We start from the raw sequence: 13,396 nt of genomic DNA, 5'->3' as shown, positions 1-13,396 counted from the left end.
CACAAAGAACAGGTCCCTTCATGTCTCCCATAGTCTTCCAAAAAAAGAAATTTGAAGAATCCTGAATAACCTGAACACAAACAAGGTCTGGTCCGGATGGTATCCCACCTACTGTATTAAAAAATTGTGCCCCAGAACTAACACCTATCCTGTATTGTCTCTTCAATATATCCAATTCAACTGACATCTACCCGACAACATAGAAACAGGTCCACATCCAGCCCATCCCAAAGAAAAGTGATAAAAGTCAACCAACAAACTACTGTCCAGTTACTCTCACTTCTGTTCTCTCAAAAATTATGGACAAGGCCATCAACAACCAACTCTTGAACCACACCAACTAATCAGTGACCAGCAATATGGATTCCACCACTCATGATCTACAGTTGATCATGCTTTCACCACCCACCTATGGATCCAGGCCTTGGAGAAATTTGGAGAACTCATGTGGTTGCCCTTGGCATCTCAAAGGCATTTGATCGGGTTTGGCACAGGGACCTATCCTATCAATCCTATCCCTACCCACCAAACTGCCACCTTATGGTCTGCTTTCCTCACTCTGCAACTGGATCGCCAACTTTCTCACTGGTTGCTCACTATAAGTCACGTGGATGGCCCTGTTTTCAGATTTCCCCACCAATGCAAGAGTACCCTAGGGTTCAATTCTTTCACCTACTCTCTTCTGCTTCTAAATAAACCACTTGCTCTCACAGGCTTTCAATCCTATCCCTAGCTTTGTTGTACACTCCATTTCTCCTGTTCATTTGACAAACCTGTCAGTGCTCAAGTATTAGAATCCTCAAGATCTACTACAACCAGGAACCTGAACTCAGATCTCCTAGCTATATCCTAGTGGGGCAAGGATATAGCTAGGAAATCAACCTTGTAAACTTCAATGCCACCAAAATCCAGTTCTGTCTGATCTCTTGCAAAAAAAAAAAAAAAAAAAAAAAAAAAGCTCACATCCATCCCATTACCTTCAGTAATACTGAGATATCCAAATACAATCAGATTTCTCTTCTTGGACTGACTTGCACCTCTGATCTTTCCTGGCACAACTATATTATAACTATAGCTTCTGCACCCACCAAAAAACTCAGTGTAGTTTTTTGCACAAGACACTAATTCACACCTGCTAATTCTATACAAAGCCCAAATCTGCTCAGCCATGGAATATTGCTCCCAAATGGCAACCAAATTTTCCTGGGAGCTGCAGATAACTCTACAAGGGCTGGAGGAGTTCGCTTCATCATAAACGAAAAGCTAACTAAAAACATTATTTCTTGCATAATTCATTCTTAACGACTAGGAACACTAAAATTAAAAATAGGAAAATCAGTAACAATAAAAATAATAGTAGTCTATGCACCTACTTCAACAGATGACAGAAGAAGAAATAGATTCCTCTCTGAAATTGCTCAATTCTATCCAGAAGAGGGGCAATCTGGCTAATCGATGATCCTTCTCACACAGATGTTCAGATATTTTCATGAACACTCTGAAATTGCTTAAAAATGGCACAAAAATCCTCTCTGAAATTGCTCAATTCTATCCAGAAGAGGAGCAATCTGGCTAATCGATGATCCTTCTCTCACAGAATTGGCCACTATTGTTCCTCCACTCTTCTCCAAAATCATTAAAATAAGAGCCACTGCTAACCAACACTCTTTTACAGTCCACCTTAAAACTCACTGCCTCCTCTGTTATTCCATTTACTTCTATCCTTTGGAACAGTTTCCCCCACTCTGCCTTCCCCAAAGATTACAACCCTCAGCTGTTCAAGCAAAATGTGAACAGACTCCTCCTTTCTTATTTTCTTTTTGTCCACAGAGCACTAATGTGCTTATAGGACTTGTGGCCTTTTGTGTATGGATCATATATATATATATATATATATATATATAATTATTTATGACCAGAAAAATCATGTGTTCCTACCAAAACTATTATATCTTTTATTCTTCTTTTCTGCTTTATAATTACATTCATTAACTTTTTCATTTTAGCATCCATATGTCCATCCATATAGAAATATATCTGATTTACTCATTTATAGCTGATTATCTTTAATATGAAATCTTACCTGATCCAATGTTGGTTTGTTTCTCCTTATGCTGCTTATCCTTCTTGTCCTTTCAATGCCTCTCAAATTGCTTTTCAACTTTTTCCGATTCCCTTATCACCCATCTAATGATTTGCTTTAATCGAGATATTGAACCTCCATATTGTATAATATCTTTTCTATAATCAATTTTACCTAGATGATTATTGTTACACAATATCTTACCCCCTCCCCTTCCTTGCTACTTACCTTACATCTTCTTATAATGCCTCTATTAATGCCATCTATCTAATAATTTGTTTTAGCCTAGATACTTCCAAAGTTAATTCATTCTCAATATCCTTGTTAGTCACCAAAACAGCATGACTGTTCACTGGAACAAGTCTCTTTGTTCATGATTTCACTAGCATTCATCTTTGTTGCTATATTATTCTTGTGAAGTTTTGTCACTATTTTATGGTACCACTTGAATATTATAGTATTCCAACAAAATATCAAGAAATATATCAAATACTATAAATTCACAAAAAATCAGCAGTAATATAGTAAGAAACAAATTAGTGTGAGGAAAAAAAATTTCAAGGGAGCATTAAGTAAAGCAACTTTTCGATATAAAGCCTTGAACCAGAATCCGAAATGGGACATATTTGGATATTTTTGATCAAATATTTTGGTGGAAGGACAATTTGTGTCTGATCACTGTTAAACAAATACAATGGTATTCTGAGTAGTTCAAAAAAAAAAGTAGATTGCAAGACTGAACTTTAAAGATAATAATCAAAGAAGTCAGGGATCAAAATTTGAATTGCAATAAAGACAAGCAGTAAAGAAATTCTGAGCCAGAGTAATTCGAAAAGAGGTAAAATATACTATGAACGCACAAATACAGTGCTTGTGAAAGTAGCCACCTGAACTACACTTTACAGCTGTGTCGAGAGAACTGTGTGAAGACGGAAGCAGCTGTTGAACTGAAGCTTTAAAAATCACAGGTCAGATTTTCATAACTGTAAAGTGTGGTGAAGTGATGCATTCATACCAGCATAAACAGTGTTCACCACAGTTTACAGTTATGAAAATCTGATTTTTCATAACCTGTGATTTTTAAAGGATATCATTAATACATGCAATCCTGTGTTTTTTTAACTGGATTTTTGTTTTTTGTAGGTGTTTTTTCTGATCCACAGAATAACTATTCTTTATGTTATCAGGGAAGAATTCCATTGTGCAGAGAGTAAGACTCACATGCATGTGTACCAATCCTCAACAGTCTCTCTCACTGCCAAAAACAACTTGTTACTCTCTCTCTCTCTATGCACCATATGGGAATAGGCAGCAGCAGCAGGATTATTTGCCAGCTGGGTAGGAAGTGTTCTCTTGATTCATTATAACTAATTTAGTTTTATGTATTAATCTAGCAGCCAGCCTATAGACCTCTCTAATAAGGGAGATTCTGATTCACTACATTTGTCTGGCATGCTATGCTGTTGAAGAGTGTCACTTGCACTGCAAATTGGGGGGGGGGGGGGGGGAAGAGACTGGACACAAACAGCCACTTCATGTTCTCTAATAAAGAAGATGGTGTTTCACCATAGCAATAAAAAGCATCTACCATATTTTAAACATACATTCTATGCTTAAGATGCATGCCCACATTATGGTAGATATATCAGTAAACTCATATATTCATTCATACCTAATAATCATAATAATGTATAGTAGTATAATATGAAAATAATAAAATTAATCTTTGGCAGAAGTGGAAAAGAACAAAAAAAAATTCTTTGTTTAAATAAAGGCATGTTTATAAAAGCAAAAAAAATATCTTTCAAAGTTTAGAAAGTATTTACAGGTAAATACCCCCCCCCTCCCCACATACACACAGAGAGATAACCTACAAGAAATACTTAACTATGCTAGTAAGTTACTTATGTCATCAAGATCACTTTTTTCTTTCTCTGCACAATGGTGGAAGTTTTCTCGAGTTTCGTGTTCTAAAGATCAATTTGTAAGTTTTGCAAATTAAAAATCTTGGAATCTCTGCCTTAGGCTGAAGAATATTTCTGTAAATTCTGATCCTTAATATCCCTAAAAATTGATCTTTAGAACACTTTTTTTATAAACACACCACATAAGATATGCTATATAATTTGCCTGTGTACTATTTGCTTGTAAGTATCAAAAAAATTTTAACTTTCTTTACAATCGTTCATCATCAACATAGATGTACCATTTAGAAAATACAGTTCAGACGCATCAATGACATAAAATATAAAGGTGTAGTAAAAGGAAAAATTGTTTATAAACCATACTTTTAGCAGTGCAGAAATATGTAACCAAAATATCTTTAATAACTTTACTTCTTAGTTATGTAAATAAATTCTTTTAAGATATCTTGGTCATATACTTCTGCAATACTAAAAATGTAGTTTGTAAATAATTGTTTTTATTTTATTAGAACTTCATGTTTTTTATCATTCCTTCTTTTTTCAGTGCATTTTGGTCAAAGAATAGATCAAAAGGAAATATCAAAATTCATACCTCTGGGTGGCAAATAACTGAAATCCTGCAGCAGCATTTAAAGGCTCAGTGTGGCCAGGAAGAGTTATAACTTTAGACTGCAAAACTGGAACTAACAGTGATATGACATCCATTGGGGCATAGTCAATATCCTCTAACAATAACCAATATCCATTAGTCATTGCTTGAGTTAAAGGACCTGGAACCCAAATAAACTCTCCTGGAATATCTGTGCAACAGTAACTTCCAAGCAAAAGCTGTAAAAGTGTGAAAAATTATTTTTTATTACTAATTTATATTCAGAAAAAATTATGAGGATTTGTATATACAATGACAGGCTAAAATGTAATGCCTTATATTCTAAATGTTGTACTTTGTGTCCATAATTTTTTAATTTTAAAATTCTGAACCTTTATAGCAAACATAACTCCTCCCTCCATAGGTGTTTAAGTGAGGTCCTAGGGAAATTCATAAATATATATATATATATATATATTCAACATACATACAAGATATCCTCATTAATTCAAAGTCCAGCAGACGAAAAATTATCAGCTTTAAATAAACAAATTCAAATTATACAAACACTATATAAAGTAGCATCCCCTCCCCAAATGTTGTTTAGTAGTTGTAGTAGTAGTTGTTTTTCACCACACTTCCAAAAAATCATCTCCTTATATAATTAACACTAACTATAGCTTCCATATAGCTAGTCACAGGAACAAATATCAAACCAGTTCACTTATAAGTCTTATAGCAGCCAGAGTTAGTGACTTCTTCATTTAACAAACCTTTAGTACAAAAGCATTTCATGCATTAGTAATAAAGATCTATAACCAATGCTCTAAACACTGCTTTCCTGGTCTTTATTGAACAGAGGTGAAGACAATTATGAAATCAAAACAGAATGGAGAAGGTATGTCAGATGATACTAAACTACATGGCAATAACAATCAGCTGACACAGCTACTTGAGAAGAAACAAAAAAAATTATGTAGATTGTTGCAGCATATGCACAGTATAAGAGCACCATTAGATATATGGTGGATGCACACTATAGCAACCACTGCTATAATGAAATGAGGTACTATGATGGACTACACATCGAAATGCTGTAAGCATTGCTGTGAAAGCTATAAATACTGATTTCCCAAGTCTTGAAGATGATTCACACAGAAATTTGTTTGCTTCCACGTAAAGGATTAAAACAAGAATATAATTTCTTGTCTAGTATAATTTACTTCTAACCACAGAAAAACTTTGTGCAACTATCTCTGATTAGAGCATTTTAATAATACAGTGATGCGACATTTCACTACTTGTATACAGAAAATTACTTCTGCATTGATTTAACATTCAGTAAATTCATGAGTCCAGCTTCCACTGATGAGACCTCAGTATAGGTCAAAACCACTTTTGATAGTGACTCTAACCATAATGTGCAGCAATATATGTCGCAAAGGAAGTATGCTATACATTATAAGATACTGAATACAACCGATGAGTCAACAGCCTGGTGCAAAAGTTTAAAACAAGAATATAATTTCTTGTCTAGTAACATTTACTTCCTAGCCAAGCAGAAAAATTCTGTACACTGAATTTCTTGTTATATCACGGGAGTGAAGACAACCTAGTAAACTTCAATAGTATGAAAACAAAAAGGTGGTTTCAGATGAAACTAAACTACAATAACCACCAAGGAACAACATATAACCTGTGGAAATAAAAGCATCTGATTACACTGCTACTTTTGAAGAAAAAAATGGAAATATATTTTATGCACACTGCTGAAGCTTTCATAAACACTATATCTGAATGGTAGATGTAAAAGATGAAATGAAATGATGCAAAATAATGAACATACCACGATGAAAATGATGTACTATAAGAAAATGCTAAGATAATGAAATTATACAGTGTAATGACATCATAAATGATGTCAGAATGAACATTATAAAATACATCTGTTCATATTTTTGACATTTGCATTAAGCTCAATGAAATTCATATATTAAAACAAAATTTTATTAGCTATGAGGAGAAATGAGGAGAAAAAAACTGAATTTGAGGATATGTCAAAGTAAACAGCATGCAGTGGCATACAGAATTTTTACCCACACTTTTAAAATGCACGCTGCTACATAAAAAGAGGTGGGGGAGGTAGAAATATTCAAAATTTTATAAAACATTTTCTACTGAAGAGTAAAGAATCTGTACAGAAAACAGTAGCTAACATCAGTAATCAAAGGAGAAGGCAGGTAATGAAACAATGAAAATGGTGGGAAACAGAACAAAGGAAATGGCAAGAAATTACACCCTGACAATAGAAATACAACAGAACCCAAAAGATGGGCAGGAACCATACATAAAGGATGCAAGATGACAAAGATGAAAGGCCCAAATACAAATAATAATGGGAAACACTAGAAAGAAGAGAAGAGTAAATTATAAAACTGAAAATCCAGAATGTATGTTTGAATGTTACATTACCTTAAATTAATGTCACTTACCAGAAATCTTCATAATTAATTAAATATGCTGCCTGGAAAGAAGTCATCAGACACTATAGTGTGAGAAACAAATAGCCATGGCACCCACCTTAATAAGATGTAGGACCTCCTTTCATTGCAATGACTGCAGCAATCCTACAGGGCATAGTTTCCACAAGAGAACGATAGGGATCAATGGGAATTTTGGACCATTATGTAATGAGGTCCTGGACTGCTGTAGGGTGGACATCCCTTGACTTCATCCGATGCTCCAGTTCATCCCATAGATGTTCAATAGGTTGAGATCAGGACTCTGTGCAGGCCAGACAACTGTGATGACATTCATGCCTACAAACCATACAGAAGCAACCTTATCCTTATGACACTATGCAATGTAGGAAGCATTGCACACTCTCCAGAATGTTCAGATATTTCTTAGAGTTCAATATTCATGGCACCACAGAGGTCCAAGGCCAAACCAGGAAAAACATGATCATACCATCAAACTGCCACCTCCAAATTTCATAGTTTGGGTTACGCACTCTGGTAAGAGACATTCACTGGGTATCTGGCACACCCATCAAATCTGCTTGGCAGAGGGTGTAGTGTGATTCGTCACTCCATAACACAGCTTTCCACGTCCCACTGTACATGCTCTTTGCACCACTGAAGATGAAGCTATATATTGGTTTGGGTAATGTGGAACTAGCATATTGTAATCCTACAATGGAAACTCATGTTGTAAGCATTGGTTTTGAATGTTTTTGTGCCGATTTGCTTTCCAGTTGATGCCTGAAACTCTGCATTCACTGTGTCGGCTGACAATTTTTGAATATAATCATTCGCCGCAGTACCCTACAGTCATGTTTGGTGAGTGTAGTGAGTCATCCACTGCAGATAGCACTCATAGTTGACTGACTGCACTTCCATCTTGGTATGGTATCAAAGATTGTAGACCTGGGATGGCCAAATTTGTCAACAATTTGCTGAACAGAGGCCTGCAACATGGTATCCTATCACAACGCCTCTTTCAAACTCTGTAGTTCCCTTCTTGCATCAATTTCACCCAGACACAGTTGCACTAACTTGAGAGCATCATATTCTTCTAATTCAAACAAGTGACTCATTACATGCATGATGCACCTGTGTTAAATTCTGAATGAGAAGAATTGTAGAATGATAATATCTCATTCAGAGTTTAACATAATCTACCATTCCCAAGGCCAATTTTGTTAATCAGAAATAAATACTGTAAATTTACCTACTATTGTGTGCCACTGTATTGTAAAATGTATGTAAAATATATGTAAAAATCTTCTAGCTGTAAGCTGTACTCTTCATGCTAATTCTTAGTAATTGTATGTATGCCATGTAAACTATGCACGGAAACTTGGAACTTAATCTGTTCGCAAAACAAAAATAGAAACTGCCTAGGGCAAGACACGTGTACCAGAGAATGAGTAATGCACGTAGAAGTGGAAATATCCACTAGAGTTCTATTTGGCGCTGATCATCACACAATGTAGCAAGGACGTCCGCCAGTACTTAATTTTGGTGCTAGTTGTTGAGGAACCATGCGCTGTTGACGAAAGGGAAGAACCAATGGGATAGCAAGATGCGAAGTACAAAAACGGATGGCATAACCAAAAATGCTCTCTTGCTCCTGCGCTTGTTCCTGTGTTCCAGTCTGTAGATGTCAAAGCTTGCGGAGCCTTCCGAGGTGACCTGTAGAAGAATGTTCTAAAAGCCAAGAAATATGTGTTCCCAAGCCAGTCAGAATAGATGCAGCGCAACAGGGCCATGTTGGACCACAGTGACGAGGAATCGGTATCTACCTGCATTATGCTGTAAAGAACTGCCTTCTAATGAATAGATTCCAGTCTTATGAGTGACTCCAGAAGAAAGTCCTGAGAATCAAGGAAGAGGAACTGATGTCCCAGACACTAAGATGATAGGCAATGTATGTCTTCAGTCCCGGTAAGGAATTCTTTTCTTCCTATTATGGAAACGTACAGCAGGGACGTGTATTACCTTATTGAATGTTCATGGAACGTGTATGAGTGTTAATAGTTGTTCCAAGGGAACGTGTCATAGTATATTGTTTGTTCTTAGAGAACGTGTGTAGAATCAATTCCAATCCTTGAAATGTGCGAATTAAGTTAGTTTTGTTCCCAGAGAACGTGTTATGAATTAGATAAGGACTTCCTTAAAGTAATAACTAAATTTTGAAGGACTTTAGGAATCTAAGCAGTAGAGCAAGGAAATCGATCCATGTTAATGCGAATGTCTAAGCAGAGTGACTGCTGAGAGTGTATAAGTTTAATATCTGATACCAGTAGTTTGAATTGTGTAGGTAATTACTATGAATATAGTATAGTTTTCAGTAGATTGCTTAACTGAATCAGATATCTTAATTATTTTGAATTGAATTGTTTGAATAGAGAAAATCCTTGAACTTTCGATCAAATTGACATGATTCCATGTTTTATGACGTGTAGATTTCATGCTAGAATGCAATAAATATTTTGTTATAAGTTTAACCATATGCTTGCCTGACTTAGCTTCATTGCACCACTCATTAAAATATTCGAATCTAAGCGGGAACCCAATCTAATGAATAGGACCACGATTAAGGGCAGAATAATTATTCTGGTAAAATCTTGAAATAGTAGTGATATTGTATTCACTGATTGATAATTCCTGGATTATGCTTGCAAATATCTAGACGCAGAGTGGCGCAGTAAAAAAATAAATTTCTCCGTATCAAAAAGGGAATCATCCATCAGAAGGAATAGAAGAGTTGATTCTTCCTTTATTCTAGTTCATGCATATTATCACTAAATTTAAGAGTAGGCCTAAGATCTATTAGAGAATTCATGTAATAGGGTAGACTGAGTTAACAATTGAGTAAATAATAGATGAAAGATATCAAATTTATAAAGGGAAGATAAGACACATATATAACATAAGATTACATAATATAACACCTGCCTATTGGGGAGGGGGTTCACTGACTTCTTTCCAAGCAGTGTATGTCAAGTCTCTACCACCAAAATCAAAAATAAGCTGAAAACTTAAGCAAGTGAACTTTACAACTGGTCACCTCCAGTTACAGAGAGTGAAGGGATACAACAGAAATAAAGAGTTAGCTTGCATTAGTCAGCCTAAGGAGAGCAAAAAGCAATTGGCACAGCTGGTGTAAACAATTCAGCTTCATAACTGGATAGTAGCTTAATGTCCACCATTTGGTCTTGTCAAATTAAAAAGCTGATCTGTTCATACCAGCTGTGCCAATCCATGTCCTTAGACCGATTAATGAAGGCTAGCTGTTAATCACTAATGTCATTTTCTACTTGAGTTGACTAAGTTGTAAGGTTATTTCTGATTTTAATGGTACAGATTATACATGTTTAGTTCATTATGAAGATTTTAGGTAAGTAACATTAATATAAGGAACTGTAACATTTTGAAATTTAAATATTACATCTGGATTTTCATTTTTACATCTAGTTGTCGTTACACACTCTGGTAAGAGATATTCACAGGACATCTGATACACCCACCCCTGTGGGTGTATCAGATGTCCTGCATGGTGGTCTAATTCATAATTTAACGAGTGTTGTTATATTAGTGTTAAGATCTTAGGTTGCTTACAGGCCTAATTATAATTAACTCTTAGACCAAAAGGTTATGTGGGTAGAATATGTGCATGAGTATTGTGTTGTCTTTGTGCGTGCATTACAGATGTTAGTTGTACTCCCTGAATCTGTCTCAGTGACTGAGATGAAATATTGAAAGCATCAAAAAAATAGTTCTTTAATCCTTTCTTAGTGCTGTCAATACTCTATTAACCCTCCAACATGATGTCCTTGCAGCACTTAAGCCTTAACACACAGAGGCCATGGTGGGAAACAGAACAAAGAATGTGGTAGAAAATCATACACTAATGACAGAACACAAAGGATTGACAAAAACTATGCATAAAGCCATACAAAAACAGCAACACAAAAAAAAGTACAAAATACTAATAATAATGGAGACATAAATTCAAAGCACATATGCCCATATGCATTGAATAATTCCAAGTATCAGTGGCTGATCTTCTGCTGAGAGAGTGATTAAATTTGAAGAGAGAGAGAAAACCCACAGCTGTAGTCAGTAAACAGAGGTGATAATCATCATGTGAAAAACTATTTTTTAATGCTTTCAATATTTTGTCTCAGTCACTGACACATCTTCGGGGAGTACAACCAACATCTATAATGCACCCAAAAACACAACACAATACTCAATGAAACATGTGGCTATGAAGAACTATCTAGGCAGTACACCCTCCATGGGCATTGTGGGAAGCCTAGGATGTCAACTGGGACCTCTGAAGATTAATGTTTCCCAAATTAGGAAGTTTTTTGCTCCCATATTTGTTTAAATTTAACTATTCAAGTGCTGCTGCAGATTCCAAAAACAGTTTCTTTTTTAAATTTACTATGATGGAGCATGGTGGTTTTTCTTTCAGAAGATCCTGTGAGTAATATCCAATATTGGAAGCATTAATCCTTTTGTTTGGAAGTTTTTAATCCTTTCTTAGTGCTTCTTTCTTCCTTTCAATACTCTATTAAACCTCAAACATGACATCCTCCCAGCACATAAGACTGAATTAACCACAGTTGTGACTGCAGTTTTCTGTTCATCTAAACAGATGGTGACTAATCTACTTGTCTGTCCAAGTATGCCAACTTGTAGGAACAGGGTACTTTATATATTCAAACACTGAGAGAGCTAATCGTTGGTAGTACAGATAAGGGTAGCAAGTTTCCGGCAAGGCTTAAAAGCTGTGTTTGCACTTTTTTAAAGACCTGACTATTTTTTCTGATGTGCCCCAGACATAGGGGGATGGTGATGGCATTTCAAACCCTCCTGAAAGGATGGCCGAGGATTGGGAAGAGGATTGAGTATCTTTTTGATTCTGTAAGCAGTGTAGCATTGGATAGTAAGGTGTTCTGTTAAAGAAAGGTTCTATTGGAACAAAGATTGTAGGCTCTATTGGTAAGAGTTTTAATGATGCCATATTATTCAGAGAGATGGAGGTGGTGGGAAAGTTTTTGAATATGTCTCATTATAGCCTGTAATATTCAGGCTGAAATATATGGCCTGAAATAAATAGTATTACTTATTCCTTGTATTTGTGTTAAAGAAATATATTTAAATACTCTCTTTCTAAGAGAAACTATTACTGTCAGAAACTTACAAAAAGATAAAATTATCTCTACCAAAATCAGATAAGCATAATGGCACAGAATATAATCAGAAAATGGATATTATTCTCCAAGATCACTCTACCTACATTCTACTAGATTATAATCCCACCAAAAATACTCAATGAAACATGTGGCTATGAAGAACTATCTAGGCGGTACACCCTCTATGGGTATCGTAGGAGGCCTAGGATGTCAACTGGGACCTCTGAAGATTAATGTTTCCCAAATTAGGAAGTTTTTTGCACCCGTATTTGTTTAAATTCAATCAACTGATTTCTGAGTGCTGTTGTAGATTCCAAAAACAGTTTCTTTTTTAAATTTACTATGATGGAGCATGGTGGTTTTTCTTTCAGAAGATCCTGTGAGTAATATCCAATATTGGAAGCATTATTGGATGTTTGGAAGTTTTTAATCCTTTCTTAGTGCTTCTTTCTTCCTTTCAATACTCTATTAAACCTCTAACATGACATCAAAAAAAATTAAAAAGCCTATTTAAAAAAGTATCTTCCTGGCCACCTGACAAAAAAAAACTGAAACCCAATTCTCCCACCGACCCCAGGACCTCTAGTAGATGCTACCAATGCTCCACACTACAAATTGTCAAAACAGCTAGCAAACTCTCTCTCTTACCCCCTTCACTAGACATACCACATCCTATATAAAAAAATTCTACCCATTTTAAAACCTTGATCTAATTTTAAATAATACAGATATATTGGTAAGCTTTGACATCACCTCGCTGTTAACCAATATTCCTTTGAAAGACATCTTAACACTTAAAACACATTTTTTCTTCTGATATCTTAAGATCTCTTTTCCTTTCTAACAATTCTGGTCATTTTCCTTGCAGGAACAAAGTTTACAAACAGAGAGAGGAAACTGGCATGGGTTTCCCTCCCCCCATACTTGCCAATTTCTACATAAAAAATTCTGAAAAACAAGATATACAGACTCCGCCCCCTCCCCTCATACCATCTATCTGGCTAAGATATGTAGATGATGCATTCTTTCTTACTATTATAATAATGGAATTGACTCATGTAAAATATTCTTTATTCGTAGAATTTTCG

The 13,396-nt window shown here is 35.4% G+C and overlaps 1 protein-coding gene across 1 annotated transcript in view; it reads right to left on the bottom strand.

The window, feature by feature from the left end:
- LOC150096239 (midasin) overlaps positions 1–13,396 on the bottom strand; it is a 1,081,806-nt gene that overhangs the window by 993,786 nt on the left and 74,624 nt on the right. Inside the window, exon 8 of the mRNA XM_090409469.1 lies at positions 4,601–4,836. Within this exon, the coding sequence (XP_090265595.1) occupies positions 4,601–4,836 (236 nt within the window). The remainder of the gene's footprint in view (positions 1–4,600; positions 4,837–13,396) is intronic.

The sequence above is a fragment of the Typopeltis vanoorti genome, chromosome 19 (assembly GCF_054136105.1).
Source record: "Typopeltis vanoorti isolate ZY-2024b chromosome 19, IOZ_Tvanoo_1.0, whole genome shotgun sequence".
NCBI classification, from domain to species: Eukaryota; Metazoa; Arthropoda; class Arachnida; order Uropygi; family Thelyphonidae; genus Typopeltis; species Typopeltis vanoorti.
This window is presented reverse-complemented; position numbering and strand designations above follow the sequence as displayed.